Here is a 26,244-nt window from a genome sequence, read left to right on the forward strand (position 1 = left end):
TTTTGGGATCAACGGAAGGACAGACTGCAGGGTAATCATGCGGAATTTTTTGTACTGTACATAACAATTGAGTTTGCGGAGGTCCAGGATTGGACGTTGCCCTCCATCTCTCTTTGGTACCAGGAAGTATCGGGAATAGAACCCGGTGCGATGGAACTGAGGTGGAACTGGTTCTATGGCTGCCTTGTTGAGCAGGGTGCAAATCTCTGATTGAAGTGGAAGAGATGGAGGGGTATGTGCGAATTGATGGGACTTCAGAGGAGAATTGAACTCTATGGTGTAACCCCTGCAGATTATCGCTAGAACCCATGAGTCTGATGTGATGGATTCCAATTTGAGGTAAAACTGAAACAGTCTTGTGATATTGGACGGATGTTGTGGTGGTAGTGGGCGAGGAGATGGTATAAGGAAGTCAAAGAGACTGCTTTGAAGCGGGAGTCATCTTTTTTGTGGTCTGTGAATGAGGCCGCTGATGGAAAGGTTGCTTAGCTGGTGAAGCTTTGTGTTTCCAGTAGTCAGCCTGTTTCGGTAAACGGGGACGTTTGTAGTAGGGCGGTTTCCAGACTCTCTGTCAATTGGCCTGGTGAGCTTGCTGTTGACTGACTCCCAATCTCTTAGCCCTTTTTCTATTGTCATCGACCGTAGTCAGGATGTCATCGGTTGTTTCATTGAAGAGGCCCTGACCATCAAACGATAGGTCCTCGATCTTAAAGTTGATGTCCGGTTGCAATGAGGTGGATCGAAGCCAGGCATGGAGACGTAGGGCGATGGATGTGGCCATGGTCCTCGAAGAGCAAGCAACAGCATGACGGGCCGTGTTAATCTGCTGTTTGCTAACATGGGAGATTTCATGTAAGAGTTGCGAGGCTTGCTTCTGCGCAGAATCAGGTAGAGAAGGGACCAAAGTAGTCAATTGTGAAGTTAAATTAAAGCTATACGCTGAAAAAATATGCCAAATAATTGTGAATTTTGGAGGTAGCAGTAGTGAGGGAATAAATCTTTCTTCCTAGCGTGTTGAGTTTTTTCCCTTCTTTCTCAGGTGGAACCAGGTGTCGTGTCTGTTTGGATTTCGATGACGAGTGCACAATCATGGAGTTGGGTGCGGGATGATTGAATAGAAACTTAGAGTCCAGTGCGTGGATCTTGTATAGTGGTTCGACTCTCTTCTATGTAGGAGGAACCGATGCAGGCTTATCCCAAGCCTCTCTGAGACCTTCGAGGTGAACAGGAAGCATCGAAAGAAAGGATCTGGCAGGTAAGTCAGATGGAACGAGGTCATGGACAACATCCAAAACTCTAGGCAAATCTGTAGTGAGTTTGATGTTTAGAGTATTAGCCATGTTGGTTAGCAGGTCTAAGTAGGCCTTGGAGCCTTCAGATGGTGAAAGATCCTATAGTGTTGCCGTACCAATGTGGGGGTGAGGGTGATCTGTACTTGAAATGGTGGTGGATCGAGAGAGTCAGCAGTAAGGATCTCGTCGGGCAAGGATCCATTGATAGAAGGAGATCGCGATGGGATGTGGTGATGTCGGATCGCAAAGGTGCGTCAGTAATGACATCAGTGGGAGCTGAGAGTTCTGCTGGAAGGGCAGGTACTGTAGATGCTGTCGAGGTCGAAGTGGAAGCCAAGTGCAAAGTCGGTGCGGAGGTCGAAGCCATGGTATGCTCGAAGGGTCTCAAATCCGAAGACCTATGTTCGGTCTTTGCTTTGGTTCAATGCAGTTGAATCCGAGCGATGTCTTGCAGACGACTCTGATCAGTGTTTTTTCTTGGAGTCATTAGATTTTTTGGTATGTTTTTCGGACTTATAACAAGGGAAGAAGAGGCCTGTGGAGAAGAATCGAGGAGATGCAACGAGGCAGGTCTATTCTGGGCAGCGGTTAAGAAGAAACTGGGTGGCTGGAGCGCCTCCCCTTCGTTCCAGGCATGCGCAGTGGATGCCTGCTCCCCAGATCGAGAGGGAATGTGCGCCAAAATAAAATGCCTGAGGCTAGCTTTGAATTCTCCGAGGTCGGGTTCATTTCCAGGTGGAAAACCCATGTGTGGGACTGCACAGAGACCACGATGAAGATCTAGGGGATACCCCGCTGGGACCCAGGACTGGCAACCCAACCAATCAGCGATCATGTAACTGGCCACAATCACATCACAATGATATTGATGACCAAAACCGATTTAGCTATGTGCTGAGGCCATTCAGGAAAAATTAACACAGTCGGTGAAGGCTTCCTGCAGTGGGCACAACAGCTATCCTAGCCAATCAGAGATCGCAACCTGAGAGCCACTTTGGTGTCGTGGTGAAGTGTGCAGACTCTTATCTGGAAGAACCGGGTTTGATTCCCCACTCCTCCACTTGCAGCTGCTGAAATGGCCTTGGGTCAGCCATAGCTCTGGCAGGGGTTGTCCTTGAAAGGGCAGCTGCTGTGAGAGCCCTCTCCAGCCCCACCCACCTCACAGAGTGTCTGTTGTGCGGGAAGAAGATATAGATTGTGAGCTGCTCTGAGACTGATTCAGAGAGAAGGGCGGGGTATAAATCTGCAGTCTTCTACTAAGAATCGTGCCAGTCCTTTTTTTGTGATCCCTGGGGGGAGGAATATCACCCAAAAGGGCAGGTGGCTTTGAATCCTACTGAAAAATGTTGTTTCACTGCAAACTGCCCCCATTTAGACTCAAGCAGCTCACATGTAGCCAGGGGTGGGATTCTAGCAGGAGCTCCTTTGCATATTAGGCCCTGATGTAGCCAATCCTTCTAGAGCTAGCCTTGTAAGCTCGTGGAGGATTGGCTACATCAGGGGTATGTGGCCTAATATGCAAAGGAGGTCCTGCTAGAACTCCTTACAGGGCTCTTCGGACAGGGCCTACTGGAAGCTCCAAGAGGATTGGCTACATCAGGGGGGCGTGGCCTAATATGCAAAGGAGGTCCTGCTAGAATTCCTTACAGGGCTCTCAGTACAGGGCCTACTGGAAGCTCCAGGAGGATTGGCTACATCAGGGGTATGTGGCCTAATATGCAAAGGAGCTCCTGCTAGAATTCCACCCCTGGCTAGTGCTTTAACAAGGGTATGTGCCCTCACCATAGAAGACCCAGGCTTCCCTGACCTTGTCAGATCTCGGAAGCTAAGTAGGGTTGGTCCTGGTTAGTACTTGGATGGGAGACCCCCGGGGAAGTCCAGAGTTGCTACACAGAGAGAGGCAATGGCAAACTACTTCTGCCGGCCTCTTGCCTTGAAAACCCATCCAGGCCACCGTAAGTCGGCACTCAACAGCACTTTGCCCACACACACACACACACACACACACACACACACAACAAGGGTATGTCGTGCCGTGGCTCATGGCGTAAAACACACAGGAGGAAAGGAGATCTGTTTCACGTTTAGTCACCACAACCTCCTGATAGGGCTGTGGGCGGTCTGTGCACGAAAATAAAGGAATCATAGAATCATGGAGCTCGAAGGGACCTCCAGGGCCATCTAGTCCAACCCCCTGAGCAATGCAGGAAACTAACAAATACCTCCTCCTAAATTCGCAGGATCCGCACTGCAGTCAGATGGTCATCTAGCCTCTGTTTAAAAACCTCCAAGGGAGGAGAGCCCACCACCTCCCGAGGAGGAAGCCTGTTCCACTGAGGAACCGCTCCAACGGTCAGGAAGTTCTTCCAAACGTTGAGCCGGAAACTCTTTTATTTAATTTCGACCCGTTGGTTCTAGTCCTACCTTCTGGGGCCACAGAAAACAATTCCACCCCATCCTCTAGAGGACAGCCCTTCAAGTCCTTGAAGATGGTGATCCTATCACCTCTCAGCCGCCTCCTCTCCAGGCTAAACATCCCCAGCTCCTTCAACCTTTCTTCATAGGACTTGGTCTCCAGACCCCTCACCACCTTTGTTGCCCTCTTCTGGACCCGTTCCAGCTTATCGATCTCCTTAAAATGTGGTGCACCAAAACTGAACACAGTACTCCAAGTGAGGTCTTAGCAGAGCAGACCTATATAAGTCAGCACTGAGTCATAACCTATTATTTGCCTGCCAGGCAAATTGAAATGTTGCGATGTATATAAAACCGTGTGAAATGAAGTATGCGCATTTTGGTTTGGTCTGTACGTTTGATTCCGCTAGTTGTGGGGAGGCACACAGAACGATACGAGATACTGAAGGCCTCTTCCACGATCATTTGAAACCTTAGGGTACATTCAGATGGACAGAAGCCACCTGGGGCTGGAGAGCCAGTTTGGTGTAGTGGTTAAGTGTGCGGACTCTTATCTGGGAGAACCGAGTTTGATTCCCCACTCCTCCACTTACAGCTGCTGGAATGACCTTGGGTCAACCATAGCTCTGGCAGGAGTTGTCCTTGAAAGGGCAGCTGCTGTGAGAGCCCTCTCCAGCCCCACCCACCTCACAGGGTGTCTGTTGTGGGGGAGGAAGGTAAAGGAGATTGTGAGCCGCTCTGAGACTCTTCGGAGTGGAGGGCGGGATATAAATCCAATATCTTCTTCTTCTTCACCTCGCCTGTTTTTCAGACTGGGTTGCCAGCTCTGCATTGGGAAAGATCTGACGATTTGGGGGGTGGAGCCTGGGGTAGGCGGGGTTTGGGGAGGGACCTCAGCAGGGCACAACGCCATGAAGTCCACCCTCCTAAGCAGCCATTTTCTCCAAGGGGACTGTCATCTGGAGATCCATTGTGATGGCAGGATCAAAAAACCTCTCAGGCAACCAAAAACCTCTCAGGTTACGTGATCCAAATTAAAAGGCTATATTGTCCAGTCTATATAGCAGAATAGTTAATCAACTGGACATCATACAAAAGTCTCACAGAAATAAGGGTTGCAGTAAAACAAATGTATCTTTGAATCCTGTAAATTGTAGTCTGCGACAGCATTGTTAACATATAATTCCTGTTTCATTCACTGATTTCATCAGGCTTGGGATTTACAAAGAAGAAATAATATTGGATTTATACCATGCCCTTCACTCAGAGTCTCGGAGCGGCTTACAATCTCCTTCCCTTCCTCTCCTCACAACAGACACGCCGTGAGGTAGGTGAACCTGAAAGAGCTCTTGAAAGAGCAGATTTTTCAATAACTGTGACTGGCCCACGGTCACTCAGCAGGTGCATGTGAAAGAGTGGGGAATCAAACCCAGTTCTCCCACCATGCACTTAGCCCCTATACCAAAATGGCTCTCTATTAGCTACAAGGTATAGATGGAGCACTCTGTCTGAGGCAGTGATGCTCTGTATTTTTGGTGCTTGGGGGGGCAACAATGGGTGGGCTTCTAGTGTCCTGGCTGCACTGGTGGACCTCCGGATGGCACCTGTTTTTTTAGGCCACCATGTGACAGAGAATGTTGGACTGGATGGGCCACTGGCCTGATCCAACATGGCTTCTCTTATGTTCTTGTGACACAGAATGTTGGACTGGATGGACCATTGGCCTGATCCAACATGGCTTCTCTTATGTTCTTATATGACACAGAGTGTTGGACTGAATGGGCCATTGGCCTGATCCAACATGGCTTCTCTTATATGTGACACAGAGTGTTGGACTGGATGAGCCATTGGCCTGATCCAACATGGCTTCTCTTATGTTCTTATGTGTGACACAGAGTGTTGGACTGGATGGGCCATTGGCCTGATCATACATGGCTTCTCTTATGTTCTTATGTGTGACACAGAGTGTTGGACTGGATGGGCCACTGGCCTGATCCAATATGGCTTCTCTTATGTTCTTATGTGTGACACAGAGTGTTGGACTGAATGGGCCACTGGCCTGATCCAACATGGCTTCTCTTATGTTCTTGTGACACAGAATGTTGGACTGGATGGACCATTGGCCTGATCCAACATGGCTTCTCTTATGTTCTTATATGACACAGAGTGTTGGACTGGATGGGCCGTTGGCCTGATCCAACATGGCTTCTCTTATGTTCTTATATGTGACACAGAGTGTTGGACTGGAAGGGCCATTGGCCTGATCCAACATGGCTTCTCTTATGTTCTTAAGTGTGACACAGAGTGTTGGACTGGATGGGCCATTGGCCTGATCCAGCATGGCTTCTTTTATGTTCTTATATGTGACACAGAGTGTTGGACTGGATGGGCCATTGGCCTGATCCAACATGGCTTCTCTTATGTTCTTAAGTGTGACACAGAGTGTTGGACTGGATGGGCCATTGGCCTGATCCAGCATGGCTTCTTTTATGTTCTTATATGTGACACAGAGTGTTGGACTGGATGGGCCATTGGCCTGATCCAACATGGCTTCTCTTATGTGACACAGAGTGTTGGACTGGATGGGCCATTGGCCTGATCCAACAGGGCTTCTCTTATGTTCTTATGTGACACAGAGTGTTGGACTGGATAAGCCATTGGCCTGATCCAACATGGCTTCTCTTATGTTCTTATGTGTGACACAGAGTGTTGGACTGCATGGGCCATTGGCCTAATCCAACATGGCTTCTCTTATGTTCTTATATGTGACACAGAGTATTGGACTGGATAAGCCATTGGCCTAATCCAACATGGCTTCTCTTCTGTTCTTATGAATCCCAACTCCGCCATGGAAGCTTGCTGGGTGACCTTTGTCAGTCACACACTTTCACCCTAACCGACCTCATAGGGTACAGGGTGGCACTGTAGAGGCACTGTAGTCCCAGGGGTTCTGCTTGATAGAGTGCTGGGCTGTGTAGAGGCCACGTATGATTTGGGAAAGTGCTGATTCAAACCTCAGATCCCCTGTGAATTCACAAATGGTCTTGGACCAGCACTTCTTGATCACTCTCAGGTAAGCAACATGGAGCTAACAGTCATTTCGTGCATATATCTAGCTTATGATTAGTGGATAGTGTGTGGCGGGGGAAATAAGCTGCTGTCAACCAAATGGTGCTATGTCACTTCCAGAAAAAAAAGAACAGATGGCATCACGCTGCTCTAGGAATCACCGGAAATTCCACAGTATCATACAGTTTCTGATAATTCCTAGAGTGGCATGAAGTCCCTTCCCAGTATTCCCTAGACATGAACATAAGAACATCAGAAGAGCCCAGCTGGATCAGACCAGTGAGGGTCCATCTTGTCCAGCATCCTGTCTCACACAATGGACAGCTAGTTCCTCTGGAGGGCCAACATCAGGGCATAGAGGCTGAGGCCTTCATACGAACATCAGAAGAGCCCTGCTGGATCTGAGCAGTGGTCCATTCAGTCCAGCATCTTGTCTCACCAGGGGCCAACCAGTTCCTCTGGACAGCTAACAGCAGTACATAGTGACTGAGGCCTTCATAAGAACATCAGAAGAGCCCTGCTGGATCAGACCAGTGGTCCATCTAGTCCAGCCTCCTGCCTCACACAGTGGCCAGCCAGTTCCTCCAGAGGGCCAGCAACAGGGCAGAAAGGCCGAGGCCTTCCTCTGACGGGGCCTCCCGGCTCTGGGATTCAGGGTCTGACTGCCTCTGAATGTGATGTGAAACCATTGTCCAAACTCTGTCCCCTCCAGACTTCCGCTATTCGCCCACTGCTCTAAAGAAGCATTTTCTTTTGCCTGTCCTGAACCTAGTGCCCTTCAACTTCATTGGGTGCCCTTGGGTTCTGGTATTTTGGGAGAGGGAGAAAAATGTTCTCCATATTCACTTTTTCTTCACCCCATGCAGCCATTCATAAACCTCTCTCGTGTCTCCTGTTAACCTTCTTGCTCTAAAGTGAAAAGTCTCAGATTCCCCAGCCTTTCCTCACAGGGAAGATGCTCCAACCTCTTAACCATCTCAGTTGCCCTCTTTTGCTTTTCCCCCAACTTTTTTTTTTTTTTGGAGATACAGAGACCAGAACTGCACGCAGACTTGCAAATGAGGCTGCATCATAGATCTAAGTAGGCGTACTCAGGGCGTTTTTTGAGCAGGAACACACAGGAATGCAGTTCCGGCTGGCTTGGCACCAGGGGGTATGGCTTAATATGCAAATGAGTTCCTGCGGGGCCTTTTCTACAGAAAAGTCCTGTGTGAAACAATGGTGATGTCAGGGGGTGTGGCCTGATACGCAAATGAGTTCCTGCTGAGCCTTTCCCACAAAAAAATCCCTGTGTGAAACAATGGTGATGTCAGGGGGTGTGGCCTAACTTGCAAATGAGTGCTTGCTGGGCCTTTTCTATAAAAAAAGCCCTGTGTGAAACAATGGTGATGTCAGGGGGTGTGGCCTGATACACAAATGAGTCTCTGCTGGGCCTTTTCTATAAAAAAGCCCTGTGTGAAACAATGGTGATGTCAGGGGGTGTGGCCTGATACACAAATGAGTCCCTGCTGAGCCTTTTCCACAAAAAAGCCCTGTGTGAAACAATGGTGATGTCAGGGGGTGTGGCCTAATAGGCAAATGAGTTCTTGCTGGCCTTTTCCTACAAGAATAGCCCTGGGAGTACTACAATATGGGCCATATATTGTTCTCAGTCCCTTTCCTCACAATTCCCAGCATCGGGTCAAACTTTTTCACCACTGCCACTCATTTAGTCAACACTTTCAGCAAACTCTCCACTTTGCACACTCGCAGTAGAAGAAATATAGCCAGGACGGGCCTCGGTCTGAAGGGAAACCTCGCTGTCTTCCTTGGCAGATCCTTAATGATCTGTGATTGATTTTTTTTCCTCACCCCCCCCCAAACAGGAGTGGTTCTTCTGCCGTTTTTTATTTCTTATGCCTCTCCTCTTCACGTCAGGCAAGCCAGGGATTTAACAGCAGAATGGAGTTGACAGTTTAACGTCTCCAAAATTCAATCTGACGGAATGCCATCAGCCTCTCACACGTAACTGGATTTAAGTCACCCTGCAGGACCCTTCCATCGGACGGTTTATGTTCCGCGGGCAGCTCATTTGCCACGAGTGTTGACACACTCAGCACACTTTCTCTGCACACCGATTCCTCCTGCCGGGATTGCCACATTCACCCAAGGAATTAGTGAGGGGACCAAAAACGCCTAAGTCAGTGTTGTGGGCAATGTGGCAACATCACTTCTGGCGGGACAGGAAGTTACATCATCCTGCGGGTAGCAACGCTCTGCTGTTTGGGCAAAACCTCTACATTGAGGTCATTATTATCATAAAATTTTGCCCAAGTACCAGAGAGTCCCCGCATCGCTGGTGACGTGATAATGCCACTTCCTGTACACACCAAAAGTGACGCCAACACGTGGCTGACAACACCAGCCTCGGACTCCTTTTGCTCTTGGTAAGTCCCCCCACTGGCCTGCTGATTGGTGGCAGGAAGAGGGGCCTCAAAGTGGGGGTTTCCCTGCTCCAGAGAGGGGCTCCGGGCTTTAGCCTGGAAAGGAGGCAGCTGAGGGGGTGATAGGATCACCATCTTCAAGTACCTGAAGGGCTGTCATCTAGAAGATGGTGTGGAATTGTTTTCTGTGGCCCCAGAAGTGGAACCAAAACCAATGGGTTGAAATTAAATCAAAAGAGTTTCCGGCTCAATGTTAGGAAGAGTTCCCTGACCGTTAGAGCGGTTCCTCAGTGGAACAGGCTTCCTTAGGAGGTGGTTGGCTCTCTTTCCTTGGAGGTTTTGAAACAGAGGCTAGATGGCCATCTGACAGCAATGAGGATCCTGTGAATTTAAAAAGGTCAAGGTAGTCCCCTGTGCAAGCACCGGTTGTTTCCGACTCTGGGGTGGCGTTGCTTTCACAACGTTTTCACGGCAGACTTTTTACGGGATGGTTTGCCATTGCCTTCCCCAGTCATCTACGCTTTCCCCCCAGCAAGCTGGGGACTCATTTTACCCACCTCGGAAGGATGGAAAGCTGAGTCAACCTGGAGCCGGCTACCTGAACCAGCTTCCGCTGGGATCAAAATCAGGTCGTGAGCAGAGGGCTCCAACTACCACTCTGCGCCACGGGGCTCTGTGAATTTAGGGGGAGGTCTTTGTGAGTTTCCTGCATGGCGCAGGGGGTTGGACTAGATGACCCTGGAGGTCCCTTCCCGCTCTATGATACTAACCCTAGCTCCTGGCCTTCAACACCCCCTAGCCAAAGCGAACATACCACCCCTGTCCTTTGGTGGTGGGATGGGGAAGAGTTTGCACCCGAGGCACGGAAGGTATCGTGCCGTTCAAGGCTATCCGATGCCTACCTGATCTGGTCCGCCTCTCTCCTCTGCCGTGCCGGCAAAATCCCGAGGGGCTCCGACTTTGTAGCTCAAGAATAGGAGCCACAGAATCTTCAGCAGCAGTCAAAGGCGAGAGCTGCCTGCGGATGCCCCCCTGGGCATTGGGGCAGCGGCCTCCTGGCTTGCATCGGACGACAGAGGATCGGGAGGCACCTGAGGAGAAAGAGTTTGCATCAGTTGGGTGGGAAACCCCCAGGGCCGGGGAGGGCATATCATCTTTCTCATATTTAACCAGTTTTCTTTTCGCTATCAAAACATCCCAAACCTTTAAAAAAATCACTTGAAAAATAGAAGACGATGACTGCAGATTGATACTCCACCCTTCTCTCTGAATCAGAGTGGCTTACAATCTTCTTTATCTTCCTCCCCCCACAACAGACACCCTGTGAGGTGGGTGAGGTTGAGAGGGCTCTCACAGCAGCTGCCCTTTCAAGCATAGAGGCTCAGAGCAGGCCTACAATCTCCTTTCCCTTCCTCCCCCACAACAGACACCCTGTGAGGTGGGTGAGGTTGAGAGGGCTCTCACAGCAGCTGCCCTTTCAAGGACAGAGTCTCAAAGCGGCCTACAATCTCCTTTCCCTTCCTCCCCGACAACAGACACCCTGTGAGGTGAGTGGGGCTGAGAGAGCTCTCCCAGAAGCTGCCCTTTCAAGGACAACCTCTGCCAGAGCTATGGCTGACCCAAGGCCATTCCAGCAGCTGCAAGTGGAGGAGTGGGGGATCAAACCCGGTTCTCCCAGATAAGAGTCCATACACTTAAGAAGAAGATTGCAGATTTATACCCCGCCATTCTCTCTGAATCAGAGACTTAGAGCGGCTTACAATCTCCTATATCTTCTTCCCCCACAACAGACACCCTGTGAGGTGGGTAGGGCTCAGAGAGCTCTCCCAGAAGCTGCCCTTTCAAGGACAACTCTGCGACAGCTATGGCTGACCCAAAGCCATCTCAGCAGCTGCAAGTGGAGGAGTGGGGAATCAAACCTGGTTCTCCCAGATAAGAGTCCACACACTTAAGAAGAAGACAGCAGTTTTATACCCCGCCCTTCTCTCTGAATCAGAGACTCAGAGTGGATTCCAATCTTCTATAGCTTCTCCCTCCACAACAGTCACCCTGTGAGGTGTGTGGGGCTGAGAGGGCTCTCACAGCAGCTCCCTTTCAAGGACAACTCCTGCGATAGCTATGGCTGACGCAAGGCCATTCCAGCAGGTGCAAGCGGTGGAGTGGGGAATCAAACCCGGTTCTCCCAGATAAGATTCCGCACACTTAACCTCTACACCAAACTGGCTCTCTGGAGCGTTCACTGGAACTCGCTGGAATGTTGGGTAGGGTTCACAGCGGTAAGCGAAGATCAAAATTGAAGTTCTTCCTCACCCTACAAATAAAAACAGAAAACAGAGGGGGGCCAGAAAACAGAGGGGGGCCAGAAAACAGAGTTCTTTGCTAACGAGGCCCACGGTCCGTTCGCAAGGGGCGGAGAACGACAGAAGCATCTCTGCAAATGCATGCAAATGATACGGACGGCGTTGCGCATGCACTACAGAACCACTGCGAAGAATGACGGGGACTCTCACATTATCCTGGTTGACTTCACTCCATTGGCCGTCCCCAGTCAAACGGCTAACTATTGATGGGATCTTGGGTGAGGTTTCAACGGCCCAGATCCATAACTCTAGCTGAGCATTGTGAACTTGGGTCCGGATTCAAAAGTGCACGCCCCTGACTTTATCTGAGCATGCATGGATTTCTCCCTAAAAACATGCGAGAATTATAGTAAAATGCCCCCCAAAATGTGCAGGGCACCATTTCCTGATTGCTGAGTATCTACAGTCAGACTCCTACAAATTGGGGTCTTAAGGTTTTCTGCCTCCCGCAAATTCCCTTTTTTAGTTATAGTCAGGGATGGAATTCTAGCAGGGGTGGAATTCTAGCACATTTGGCCACACACCCGTGATGTAGCCAATCCTCCAAGAGCTTACAAGGCTCTTTTTTGTAAGCTCTTGGAGGATTAGCTACATCAGGGGTATATGGCCTAATATGCAAAGGAGGTCCTGCTAGAATTCCTTACAGGGCTCTTAGTACAGGGCCTACTGGAAGCTCCAGGAGGATTGGCTACATCACGGGTGTGTGGCCTAATATGCAAAGGAGGTCCTGCTAGAATTCCTTACAGGGCTCTTAGTACAGGGCCTACTGGAAGCTCCAGGAGGATTGGCTACATCAGGGGTGTGTGGCCTAATAGGCAAAGGAGGTCCTGCTAGAATTCCTTACAGGGCTCTTCTTACAGGGCCTACCGGAAGCTCCAGGAGGATTGGCTGCATCAGGGGTGTGGCCTAATATGCAAAGGAGGTCCTGCTAGAATTCCTTACAGGGCTCTCAGTACAGGGCCTACTGGAAGCTCCAGGGGGATTGGCTACATTAGGAGGGTGTGGCCTAATATGCAAAGGAGGTGCTGCTAGAATTCCTTATAGGGCTCTTAGTACAGGGCCTACTGTAAGCTCTTGGAGGATTGGCTACATCAGGGGTGTGTGGCCTAATATGCAAAGGAGGTCCTGCTAGAATTCCTTACAGGGCTCTTCTTACAGGGCCTACCAGAAGCTCCAGGAGGATTGGCTGCATCAGGGGTGTGGCCTAATATGCAAAGGAGGTCCTGCTAGAATTCGTTACAGGGCTCTCAGTACAGGGCCTACTGTAAGCTCTTGGAGGATTGGCTACATCAGGGGTATACGGCCTAATATGCAAAGGAGCTCCTGCTAGAATTCCGCCCCTGGGTATAACCATTGACTAATGTTATTCTCTTGGGAATTTCTCTTTCATTTCTCTTTGAATAGAAATCAGTGCGCCCTTTTGTAACTACAGCCCTTGCAGGTTTTTTCTTTTCTTTTTTGGTTACACACCACAGAGTGATGCTATAATAGCAGCACAGGAAAGTTCGGGAAGAAATTTTCTTGACGCTGAGCATCTACAGAGCGAAATCCTGAAATTTTGCAAAACCTCCCTTTCTGCTCCTTCTCTCTTCTGACCGGATCTGACATAAATGAGACCTTTGGGCCAGGCCATGTCGGGCTGGGCCGTGTGTGTTCCTGTTTAAGATTAGGTAGCAGAGATCTAAACTTTATAAAGGACATAGACAAACACAATTAAAACATGCATAAAACAGCTTTTGTGGGTCTTAAAGGTGCTTTCTTTGTATTCCTTCCATGGCATCCAGGGAACTGGGCAAAGGAAGTTGTAACTCTTTCCCCAGGGGACTGGGGGAGGGGAGCCTCAGCCAATAGAAGGAAGAGAGGCTTGGCTCAGTAGCTCTGCTGTATGATTGAGAGAGCCTGGTAAAACAAGCTCTGCCTCTCCCCCTTCCTCTGCAAGGTAGGAGCCTCAGCCAATGGAGAAAATAGAGGCTTTGCTCAGTAGTTCCTGTACGATTGAGCAAGCCTTGCAAAGCAAGGTGTTTTGCAGAAGGAAGCAAGAGAGAGGGAAAAGGAAGCAGATGACTGGAGGTGCCAGGGGTTGAACTGGAGGCCTTCTACAATAATAGAACCAAAGAATCATAGAGTTGGGAGGGACCTCCAGGGTCATTAGTCCAGGCCTCAGATTCAGCAGGAACTCACAGGAGCACAGCTCCTGAACCTTTCTGAGGGTTCCCCCTCCTCCTCCCCACCTACCTTGTCCATTGAATAGTAGGTGCAGCTGCATAACAACCCCTGGGTTAGGAGAGCGGGCAGCCAGCCAGCCAACAGGAGCTTTGCCACGCCCCCAGCAGCCCTCATTAACCCCTGGAGAAGCCCACACCACCCTTTCTCCACTTCTTATGTGATTTTGGGCGGGGGGGTTGGCTTGCTAGCCTTTGGATTGAGGGGGAGGCCCAGGAGAGCCCCAGGCGAGCGAGGCCTGCTTGGGCTGGCTGGATCTGTAGCCAGTCCAAGGAGGCCTCGCTCACCCGTGGCTCTCCTCTCTTGCATCAGGTTGCTTTTGGCTGGGGGGGGGCATGTGATAATTAGTTATGCTAATGAGCTCCACCACCTATTTTTCTACAGAACGACCCCTGATCTAGTCCAACCCCCTGCACAATGGAAGGAATTCACAAATCCCCCCCCCCCTCCAGTGACACCTGCTCCATGCTAGGGTTGCCAAGTCCAATTCAAGAAACATCTGGGGACTTTGGGGGTGGAGCCAGGAGACTTTGGGGGTGGAGCCAAGATCAAGGCTGTGACAAGCATAATTGAACTCCAAAGGGAGTTCTGGCCATCTACATTTAAAGGGACGGCACACCTTTTCAATGCCTTCCTTCCATAGGATAGGGGCACCTTCTTTTGGGGCTCATAGAATTGGACCCCCTGGTCCAATCTTTTTGAACCTTGGGGGGTATTTTGGGGAGAGGCACTAGATGCTATACTGAAAATTTGGTGCCTCTGCCCCAAAAAACAGCCCCCCCAGAGCCCCAGATACCCACGGATCAATTCTCCATGATTTTCTATGGGAATAAATCTCCATAGGGAATAATAGAGTTCCCAGCAGACATTTCCCTCCCCTCCCCCTGCTTTCTGACGACGCTGAAGCGGGGGGAGGGCCTCCAAACCTGGGGATTGGCAACCCTACTCCACGCCCAGAAGACAGCGAATAAACAAAAACAAAAAACCAACCTTCCAGGATCCCTGGAAAAACTGGCCTGGAGAAAAATTGCTGCCTGACCCCAAAGCGACAAACAGCATTTCCCTGGGCGTGGAAGAAGGGGCCACGAGAACGAAGCACTGAAGCAGCCCTTCCTGCCCTCCTTCTAATGATCTGCCTAATTCACAGTATCAGCACTGCTGTCAGATGGCCATCTAGCCTCTGTTGAAAAACCTCCAAGGAAGGAGAGCCCACCACCTCCTGAGGAAGCCTGTTCCTCTGAGGAACCGCTCTAAACTCACAAATACCTCGCCCTAAATTCACAGGATCTTCATTGCTGTCAGATGGCCCTCTAGCCTCTGTTGAAAAACCTCCAAGGAAGGAGAGCCCACCACCTCCTGAGGAAGCCTGTTCCTCTGAGGAACCGCTCTAAACTCACAAATACCTCGCCCTAAATTCACAGGATCTTCATTGCTGTCAGATGGCCCTCTAGCCTCTGTTGAAAAACCTCCAAGGAAGGAGAGCCCACCACCTCCTGAGGAAGCCTGTTCCACTGAGGAACCACTCTAAACTCACAAACACCTCCCCCTAAATTCACAGGATCTTCATTGCTGTCAGATGGTCCTTTAGCCTCTGCTGAAAAACCTCCAAGGAAGGAGAGCCCACCACCTCCCGAGGAAGCCTGTTCCACTGAGGAACCGCTCTAAACTCACAAACACCTCCCCCTAAATTCACAGGATCTTCATTGCTGTCAGATGGCCCTCTAGCCTCTGTTTGAAAACCTCCAAGGAAGGAGAGCCCTCCACCTCCCGAGGAAGCCTGTTTCACTGAGGAACCGCTCTCACTGTAGGGGAGTTCTTCCTAATGTTGATCCAGAAACTCTTTTGGTTTAATTTCAACCCGTTGGTTCTGGTCTGACCTTCTGGGGCAACAGCAAATAACTCTGCACCTTCCTCTATGTGACGGCCCATCAGGCACTAGAAGACGGTGATCCTATCACCTCTCAGTCGTCTCTACCTTTGACCCATGGCCCCTCCCCAAATGAGAACTCTACTCATAAGAACATAAGAGAAGCCATGTTGGATCAGGCCAATGGCCCATCCAGTCCAACACTCTGTGTCACACAGTGGCCAATATATGTGTGTGTGAGTACACACACACACACACATATATATATATATGCACTGTGGCTAATAGCCACTGATAGACTTCTGCTCCATATTTTTATCCAATCCCCTCTTAAAGCTGGCTATGCTTGTAGCCACCACCTCCTGAGGCAGTGAATTCCACATGTTAATCACACTTTGGGTGAAGAAGTACTTCCTTTTATCTGTTTTAACCTGACTGCTCAGCAATTTCATCGAATGCCCACGAGTTCTTGTATTGTGAGAAAGGGAGAAAAGTATTTCTTTCTCTACTTTCTCCATTCCATGCATAATCTTGTAAACCTCTATCATGTCACCCCGCAGTCGACGTTTCTCCAAGCTAAAAAGCCCCAAGTGTTTTAACCTTTCTTCATAGGGAAAGTGTTCCAAACCTTGAATCATTCTAGTTGCCCTTTTCTGGACTTTTTCCAATGCTATAATATCCTTTTTGAGGTGCGGTGACCAGAATTGCACACAGCATTCCAAATGAGACCTCACCATCGATTTATACAGGGGCATTATGATACTGGCTGATTTGTTTTCAATTCCCTTCCTAATAATTCTCAGCATGGCGTTGGCCTTTTTTATTGCAACCGCACACTGTCTTTTTAGTAGAAAAAAGCCCAGCAGGAACTCATTTGCATATAAGGCAAGCCTCTTTTTCTAGCAGGAGCTCCTCTGCATATTAGGCCACGCCCCCCGATGTAGCCAATCCTCCTGGAGCTTACAGTAGGCCCTGTACTAAGAACCTTCTAAGCTCTTGGAGGATTGGCTACTTCAAGGGGCGTGGCCTAATATGCAGAGGAGCTCCTGCTAGAAAAAGAGCCCTGATATTACGCCACACCCCCTGGCGCCAAACCAGCCGGAACTGCGTTCCTGGGTGTTCCTGCTCATAAAAAAAAGCCCTTACCTCACCCCTCCCCTTCTCATTCCAATCCTACAATTCTGATGGGGGGGGGGGGAATCCAAACCCTTTTTTAAAAAGAGCAAACAGAGATTTGATCTGCAAAGAGTCTTTGCTTGATTGAAAGAGGCGGCATCTGTTTGCGTTTACACTGATAATTGAAGATCTCCCGACGTGGGCTGCATCAGAACGCGGCTTGCTAAGAAAATTAGGCCAAACGTGGGCTAGCTGGTAGCTTCAGCTCAGAACTGACAGGGTCCATTTCTCCCTTTCCCATGCAAAGAAACCCTAGATTAGGGGTGGCCAAACTGCAGCTAGGGAGCCACATGTGGCTCTTTCACGCATATTGTGTGGCTCTCAAAGCCCCCACTGCCCTATTGGCTGGCTTGGAGAAGGCATTTCTCTCTTTGAATCACTTCTCCAACCAAGCCAGCTGGCAGCTTGGAGAATGCATCTAGAGTTAAAGTTGCTTTCTTTCCACCTATCTTTCCCTTCTCCCACCCCCATCTATTTGCCCTTCTCCAATGTCTCACAGCTCTCAAACATCTGACGTTCATGCCTCCCGGCTTTCAGACATCTGGCGTTGGTGTCTCGCAGCCCTCAGACATCTGACCTTAGTGTCTCGCGGCCCTCAGACATCTGACATTCGTGTCTCGCGCCCTCAAACATCTGACGTTCGTATCTCGTGGCCCTCAGACATCTGACGTTCGTGTCTCGCGGCCCTCAGACATCTGACGTTCTGTCTTGCGGCCCTCAGACATCTGACGTTCGTGTCTCGCGCCCTCAGACATCTGACGTTCGTGTCTCGCGGCCCTCAGACATCTGACGTTCGTGTCTCGTGGCTCTCAGACACCTGACGTTCGTGTCTCGCGGCCCTCAGACACCTGACGTTCGTGTCTCGCGGCCCTCAGACATCTGACGTTCATGTCTTGAGGCTCTCAGACATCTGACGTTCGTGTCTCGCGGCCCTCAGACATCTGACGTTCTGTCTTGCGGCCCTCAGACATCTGACGTTCGTGTCTCGCGCCCTCAGACATCTGACGTTCGTGTCTCGCGGCCCTCAGACATCTGACGTTCGTGTCTCGTGGCTCTCAGACACCTGACGTTCGTGTCTCGCGGCCCTCAGACACCTGACGTTCGTGTCTCGCGGCCCTCAGACATCTGACGTTCATGTCTTGAGGCTCTCAGACATCTGACGTTCGTGTCTCGCGGCCCTCAGACATCTGACGTTCATGTCTTGAGGCTCTCAGACATCTGACATGTATTCTATGAGGCTCTTACGTTAAGCAAGTTTGGCCACCCCTGCCCTAGATGTGGCTAGAAACCTTGGAGCAATCCCTTCTCAGACTCCAGCAAAGGGCACTCGGACAGCTCTGGAGAGATTGCCTTTCCTTTGCGGACGATTGGCTGGAACTATCTTCCCTGCTGTTTGGAGAGTGGAAGCTGATCAATATTTGACTGCAGCCCTGACAGGGGAGCCCCGGATGGCGTCCTTTCAGTGCCCTAGCTCAGCATGTTGAGAGGGTCCACTTCGCTCTGACCCTTCAAGGTGAACGGAGACACTCCGGCAAATTTATCTAAGGTGGTTTCGTTTCCCTCCACTCCCCCCACCCCTGCAAATGGAATGTAATTGAATTCTGTTCCAGAGACACCTGAAATCGCTCAGCTGTTTGTATCGAAAAATGAGGGGACTGCGAAGGCAGAAGCCGGTGGGAAGGGAGAGCATCCTAGGATGGCTGCCTGTCTGGGTATGGTGGCTCAGTGGTAAAGCATCTGCTTGGTAAGCAGAAGGTCCCAGGTTCAATCCCTGGCATTTCCAACTAAAAAGGGTCCAGGTAAATAGGCCTGGAAAACGTCAGCTGGAGACCCTGGAGAGCCGCTGCCAGTCTGAGTAGACAAGACTGACTTTGATGGACCGAGGGTCTGGTTCAGTAGAAGGCGGCTTCATATGTTCCCACTTCAAGTCATATTCAGGCACAGACTGTCTCACCACTTTAAAGGTGAGATGGATTCTATTGGAGGGACGGTGGCTCAGTGGTAGAGCATCTGCTTGGTAAGCAGAAGTTCCCACGTTCAATCCCTGGCATCTCCAGCCAAAAAGGGTCCAGGCAAGCAGGCATAAAAGACCTCAGCTTGAGACCCTGGAGAGCCACTGCTAGTCTGAGTAGACAATACTGACTTTGATGGACCGAGGGTCTGATTCAGTATAAGGCAGCTTCATATGTTCACTCCAGACAGCTCCCAGACAATGCTCCTTCTTAGCCAGGGGTGTCAAGCTCCTTTGTTATGAGGGCCAGATCTAACATAAATGAGACCCTGTTGGGCAGAGCCATGTTGGGCTAGGCTGCATATGTACCTATTTAAAATTAGGCAGCAGAGATATAAACTTTATAAAGGACATAAAGATTTTTTTTTAAATAAAACATGCTTAAAACATTAGCACTTGTTGGTCTTAAAGGTGCTTTCTTTGGAGAGCCAGTTTGGTGTAGTGGTTAAGTGTGTGGACTCTTATCTGGGAGAACCGAGTTGGATTCCCCACTCCTCCACTTGCACCTGCTGGAATGGCCTTTGGGTCAGCCATAGCTCTGGCAGAGGTTGTCCTTGAAAGGGCAGCTGCTGTGAGAGTCCTCTCCAGCCCCACCCACCTCACAGGGTGTCGGTTGTGGGGGAGGAAGGGAAAGGAGATTGTGAGCCACTCTGAGACTCTTCGGAGTGGAGGGCGGGATATAAATCCAATATCTTCTTCTTCTTCTTTGTATCTCTCCCATGGGATCCAGAGAACTGGGCAAAGGAAGCTCTGGCTCTTTCCTTCCTTCCCCAGGGGACCAGGAGGGGGAGCAGCCTCAGCCAACAGAAGGAAGAGAGGCTAGGCTCAGTAGCTCTGCTGTGCAATTGAAAGAGCTTGACAAAGCAAACTCTTCCTCCCCAAGGGAGGAGCCTCAGCCAATGGAGAAAACAGAGGTTTTGCTCTGTAGTTCCTGTGCGATTGAGCAAGCCTAGCAAAGCAAGCTGTGATGTAGAAGGAAGCAAAAGAGAGGGAGAAGGAAGCAGATGACAGCCAATTGCTTGGGGGCCTGATAGGAACTCAGAGGGCCTGATTTGGCCCCCGGTCTGCATGTTTGACACCCCTGCTCTAAGCTGTGGAGTCTTCTGAGCAACAATTCTACTTTGTGAGTTACTGGCATTAAAAGTTGCGGGTGAGCTGCTTCATAAATTAGTTTGCTCTGGGGCCATCCTTCCTAAGCTGAGACAGAAACGTGGGAGCCGGAGGCCAAAGAAATGTGAACTAGCTCACACTAGCTCAGCTCACAGGGAATGCTGGTCCTAGACTTCTGCTGGAATCCCAGCTGGTCTCTGGACGACAGAAAACGGTGAAGAAAACGGTGGCTTTGGAGGGCAGACATGACACCGTTCGATACGCAATTGGCTCCATGCGACTGAACAACAACAAAATTGGAAAATGCTGTCAAGTCGCAGCCGTCTTAAGGTGACCCCAAAGAGTTTTCGAGGCAAGGCAAAGTCAAGGCGATCCATTTCAGGTGGGAAGACAACACAATGAGGCTGCCAAGCTCCCGGTCCGGGCGGGGAATCTCCCGCCCAGGAGGTTCTCAACCCGCCGGCCCAAATTAGGCCGGCAGGGGGAACTTCCTCCTGCGTCGCTGGCTCAATGACGTCACCCGGAAGTGATGTCATCAAAATGGTGGCACCCGTCCCGGGCCGCTCTAGGCATTTCTGGGAAACTCTATGGTTTTCCCAGACGTTCTAGCCATTTGGGAGGTAAAACTCTATGGTACAATAGGTACCATAGAGTTTTTTTTGGGGGGGTTGCCATTTCTGGGTAGGGAGCAGGGGTCACCGTGTGTGTGAGTAGGGGGGGAGGTATTCATGAATTTCCTGCATTGTGCAGGGGGTTGAACTAGATGACCCTGGAGGTACCTTCCAACTCTATGATTCTGTATTCTAAGTGCAGGGCATAGGGCTTGTCAAATTCCTGGGGCGAGTGGGGTTTTTCCCACCCTGGAGGTTCCGAAACCACTGACCCACCTTGGGCCAGTGGGGGATCCTCCCGCAACGTCGCCGGTGTGATGACATCACTCGGAAGTGATGTCATTGTGATGGCATGCGACGGCCACTCCAGGAGCGTCTGGGGAAAAATCTGTGGTTTTCCCGGATGCTCTAGCAATTTGGGAGGGAAAACTCTATGGTACCATAGAGTTTTCCCTCCCAAATTGCTAGAGCATCCGGGAAAACCATAGCGTTTTGCCGGAAGCTCCTCGATTGGCCAGTGCGTGATGTCACCGGTGCGATGGCATCACTTCCGAGTGACTTCATCGTGCTGCACGTGTGAAAACAGTCCTCCACCAGAGGCCGCGGGGGACTTGCAACCCTAGCAGGCCCTAAAATTTCTAAAACAAGGGATCAGTCAACCATACCAGAATGATCTTTAAGAAAAGGTAGATCATCCATAGCCTGGGGAAAACAAACACTAGATCAGGGGTGTTGAACTCATTTGTTATGAGGGCCAGATCTGACATAAATGAGACCTTTTGGGGCCGGGCCATATTTATTTATTTATTTATTTGGGATTTATATCCCGCCCTTCCCACGGATGGCTCAGGTTGGCCTGAGCCATGTCTGAGTCTGGCAAAGCAAGCTCTTCCTCTCCCTGCTTCTTCCCCAAGGGAGGAGCCTCAGCCAATGGAGAAAATAGAGGTTTCGCTCTGTAGCTCCTGTGCGATTGAGCAAGCCTTGCAAAGCAAGCTGTGATGCAGAAGGAAGCAAGAGAGAGGGAGAAGGAAGCAGACGGCAGCCAGCTGCTCGGGGGCCTGATAGGAGCCCTTCAAGGGCCTGATTCGGCCCCCAAATTGCATGTTTGACACCCCTGCACTAGATATTGTATTTTTGCCTTGGAATTGTTGCTCACACGCGGGCTAAGCAGATTACTAGGGTATCTCATTATAGCCTTTAGCAATCTCTTAGCAGTAGGTTGTATTGAAGTGTCAAGATGACAGAGGGAAAACAGCACTTTATGTAATCTTCTTTCAGCCTTGTCATTGAAGTCCCGGTGAAGCGCAACGGTCTATTCATTCACAAATCAGGCTTTTGAACCCACACAGCTGTGGGGCTCATTCATAAAAAAATCAGTCTGCTTCATTAGTGCATGACAGCCCAAGAGAAGGCATAAATGGGAGCCTGAGAACCGGCCAGCGGCCGTGAAAATTCACAGCCAAGGAGCGAAGCTGAAAAGGATCCATTGAACTGGGAGGAATGTCAATTTGGGAGAAATGTTTCCAGCTCTGGAAATGTGGATTAAAAAGTGAGACAAGAAGGTGCAGCTAATATAAAAGGGAGAGGCCATAACTTATAGGTAGCACATAAAGTGTTCAGAGTTGTCAACCTTCAGGTGAGCAAGCCCTGGAGGTTCTTAAACAGAGGCTAGAGGGCCATATGACAGCAATGAGGTTCCTGTGAATTTAGGGGGAGGTGTTTGTGAGTTTAGAGCGGTTCCTCAGTGGAACAGGCTTCCTCAGGATACCTCCCCCTAAATTCACAGGATCCTCATTGCTGTCCGATGGCCCTCTAGCCTCTGTTTAAAAACTTCCAAGGAAGGAGAGCCCACCACCTCCCGAGGAAGCCTGTTCCACTGAGGAACCGCTCTAAACTCACAGGTACCTCCGCCTAAATTCACAGGATCCTCATTGCTGTCCGATGGCCCTCTAGCCTCTGTTTCAAAACCTCCAAGGAAGGAGAGCCCACCACCTCCCGAGGAAGCCTATTTCACTAAAGAACCACTCTGCCAGGAAGTTCTTCCCAACGTTGAGTCGGAAACTCTTTTGATTTAATTTCAACTTGTTGGTCCTGGTCTGACCTGCTGGGGCAACAGGAAACAACTCTGCACAATACATTCAAAAAGGCCAAGGTAGTCCCCTGTGCAAGCACCAGTCATTTCCGACTCTGGGGTGACGTGGCTTTCACGTTTTCACGGCAGACTTTTTAGGGGGTGGTTTGCCATTGCCTTCCCCAGCCCTCTACACGTTCCCCCCAGCAAGCTGGGGACTCGTTTTACCGAACTCAGAAGGATGGAAGGCTGAGTCGACCTCGAGCCGGCTACCTGAACCCAGCTTCCGCCGGGATCAAACTCAGTTCATGAGCAGAGCTTAGGACTGCAGTACTGCAGCATACATTTATCGGGTCACCATAAATTGAAAGCGACGTGACGGCACTTGATACACGCCTATCCATCCTGTATTGCAGGGCCTTTCGGTCCTGCTTTTTGCAATTCCTGTCCCCCCCCCCCCTTCATAGCCCTCTGTATTTGTGTGTGTGTGATTGTGTCTACGTGTCTCTCTGTGTGTTTCTGTGCCTGCTTAGGCTAACCCCACAACCTACACCCGAGGAAGTAGTCTTTGGTTCACTAAGAAGTTGCTAAAACGAAAACTCCTTAAGGTGCCATGAGACTCCCTGTTTTACTTCCCAGGCCCTGGGGTTGCTAGCTTCCAGGTGGGACCTGAAGATCTTCCACTTCAACAGTTGATCTCCAACTGGCAGAGATCAGCTCCCCTGGAGAAAATGGCTGCTTGGAAGGGTGGACTCTGCTGAGGCCCCTTTCCTCCCCTGGATCAACCCCCAAAGCCTCCAGCTGTTTTCCAACAGCAAGTGATTAAAATGTTAAACTCGCTGCCCAAGGGTGTAGTGATGGCCGCAGGCATAGATGGCCTCAAAAGGGGATTAGACCCATTTGGGGAGGAGAGATCTATCAGTGGCTGCTGGCCATGTTGGTGGAGGGGAACCTCCACATTCAGAGGCAGTCAACCTCTCAATCCCAGCGCCAGGCCTTCAAGGAAAGGCCTTGGCCAATATGCTTGGTCGTTGGACCTCCAGTGGTTGGCCACTGGGTGAGACAGGCGGCTGGACTAGATAGACCACTGGTCTCATTCAGCAGGACTCTTCTGATGTTCTAATGAAGGCCTCGGCCTCTCTACCCTGTTGTTGGCCTTCCAGAAGAACTGGTTGGCCACTGTGTGAGACAGAATGCTGGACTAGATGGACCCTCACTGGTCTGATCCAGCAGGGCTCTTCTGATGTTCTTATCGGGGAAGGCCTTAGCTTCTGTGCCCTGTTGTTGGTGCTCCAGAGGAACTGGTTGGCGACTGTGTGAGACAGAATGCTGGACTAGATGGACCCTCAACCGGTCTGATCCAATAGGGCTCTTCTGATGTTCTTAGGAAGGTCTTGGCCTCTATGCCCTGTTGTTGGCCCTCCGGAGGAACTGGTTGGCCATTGTGTGAGACAGGAGGCTGGACTAGATGGATTACTGGTCTGATCCAGCAGGGCTCTTCTGATGTTCTAATGAAGGCCTCAGCTTGTATGCCGTGTTGTTGGTCCTCCAGAGGAACTGGTTGGCCTCTGTGTGAGACAGGATGCTGGACTAGATGGACCCTCACTGGCATGATCCAGCAGGGCTTTTCCTGTGTTCTTGTGTTCCAGAACAGCCATTTACTCCAGGAGAAGAAGAACAAATGTTTTAAACAAATAAGTAATAAATAAATCTGTGGTTGATGCCGTCTGGAGTTGAGTCATCATTCTAGGAGAGCTCTGGCAACCCAGGTGGAAACACTGGTAATAAAATGGTTGAGAATCCTAAGGGAAGCGCCTTTAATTTGCCATGAATGATGCAAATTCGTGCATTCTGTTTGTTTGTTGTGTGTGTGTGCGTGCAGTCAAAACCTAGGTAGTCAAAATCTTGGGGGGCCTCCTTGGCTACATCAGGGGTGTGTGGCCTAATATGCAAAGGAGCTCCTGCTAGAATCCCACCTTACAAGGCTCTTTTTCGTCAGCTCCAGGATGATTGGCTGCATCAGCGGGGTGTGTGGCCTAATATGCAAAGGAGCGCCTGCTACAATTCCACCCCTGCTTCCTGGGAAGACGAAAAGCCTGCATGGGAATGAAACCACAGTCTCCTTAAGGAGTTTTACTGGTCCTCTAGAACCTCCTTACTGGTCCTCTAGAACTTCCTTACTGGTCCTCTAGAACCTCCAATGGAAGACCAATTTGAATGAGGACAGTCAATAAGAAGTCCTTACAATGGCCCCCTCATCTACGGCTCCGAATCGTGGGTTTTATACCGTCATCACCTGCGACTCCTTGAGCGCTTTCATCAGTGCTGCCTTCGCACCATCCTCAACATCCACTGGAGTGACTTTGTGACCAACACTGAAGTCCTCAAGAGGGCGGAGGTTACAAGCATCGAGGCATTGTTGTTGAAGACGCAGCTGCGCTGAGCAGGGCATATTTCCAGGATGGAAAACCACCGCCTTCCCAAGATTGCCCTGTATGGCGAACTTTCCACCGGCCATCGAAATAGAGGGGCAGCAAAGAAGAGGTACAAGGACTCCTTGAAGAAATCCCTTGGCACCTGTCTCATCAACCATCACCAGTGGTCTGACCTAGCCTCAGATCGCAAAGCATGGAGGCACACCATGCACCAGGCTGTCTCTTCCTTTGAGAACGCACGCATAGCTGGTCTTGAGGACAAAAGGAGATTGAGGAAGAATCGCACTGCTACAGCACCAACCCCAAATCAGACTTTTCCCTGCAGCCACTGTGGCCGGACCTGCCTGTCCCGCATTGGTCTTGTCAGCCACCAGCGAGCCTGCAGCAGACGTGGACTACTGCACCTTTCTTAAATCTTCGTTCGCGAAGTCAAGCCGAGAGAGACAATGGCCCCAACCATTATTTTTTTTAAAGCTCCACGGGTGCCAATAAAACCCAAGGGCTCAGAGGGCTGGTCCTAGGCTCTCTGGCACCCTACGGAAGGCTAATTTCTGGCACCCCCCTCCCCACTGATAACATCACCGAGTCATGTGGGGCGCCCAGCTCAACACCTCCAGAGAGCCAGTTTGGTGTAGTGGTGAAGTGCGTGGACTCTTATCTGGGAGAACCGGGTTTGATCCCCCACTCCTCCACTTGCACCTGCTACCATGGCCTTGCGTCAGCCACAGCTCTGGCCAACGGTGGTTCTTGAAAGGGCAGTTTCTGGGAGAGCTCTCTCAGCCCCACGCACCTCGCAGGGTGTCTGTCGTGTAGGAGGAAGGGAAGGGAAAGGAGGTTGTGATGTGAGACACTCTGAAACTCTAAGATTCAGAGTGAAGGGTGGCGGGATATAAATCCAATTTCTTCTTCTTCTCCTCCTCCTCCTCCCCCCCCCACTTTGAGTAACAACAGTTAGTGCAGAAAGAACGGCCATCCATTGATGCAGTGGTTAAGTGTGTAGACTCTTATCTGGGAGAACCGGGTTTGATTCCCCACTCCTCCACTTGCAGCTGCTGGAAGAGCCTTGGGTCAGCCATAGCTCTCGCAGGAGTTGTCCTTGAAAGGGCAGCTGCTGTGACAGCTCTCTGAGCCCCACCCACCTCACAGGGTGTCAGTTGTGGTGGGAGAAGATATAGGAGATT

General features: G+C 50.4%; 1 protein-coding gene across 2 annotated transcripts in view; it reads right to left on the reverse strand.

The window, feature by feature from the left end:
• The window catches only part of SLC35F4 (solute carrier family 35 member F4), a 68,175-nt gene that overhangs the window by 39,886 nt on the left and 2,045 nt on the right, over positions 1–26,244 (reverse strand). For both annotated transcript variants that reach the window (XM_060263159.1, XM_060263158.1), the window contains exon 2: positions 10,102–10,290. In XM_060263159.1, coding sequence (XP_060119142.1) covers positions 10,102–10,290 — 189 coding nt within the window. The remainder of the gene's footprint in view (positions 1–10,101; positions 10,291–26,244) is intronic.

This window comes from Heteronotia binoei, chromosome 21, assembly GCF_032191835.1.
Source record: "Heteronotia binoei isolate CCM8104 ecotype False Entrance Well chromosome 21, APGP_CSIRO_Hbin_v1, whole genome shotgun sequence".
Classification (NCBI taxonomy): domain Eukaryota; kingdom Metazoa; phylum Chordata; class Lepidosauria; order Squamata; family Gekkonidae; genus Heteronotia; species Heteronotia binoei.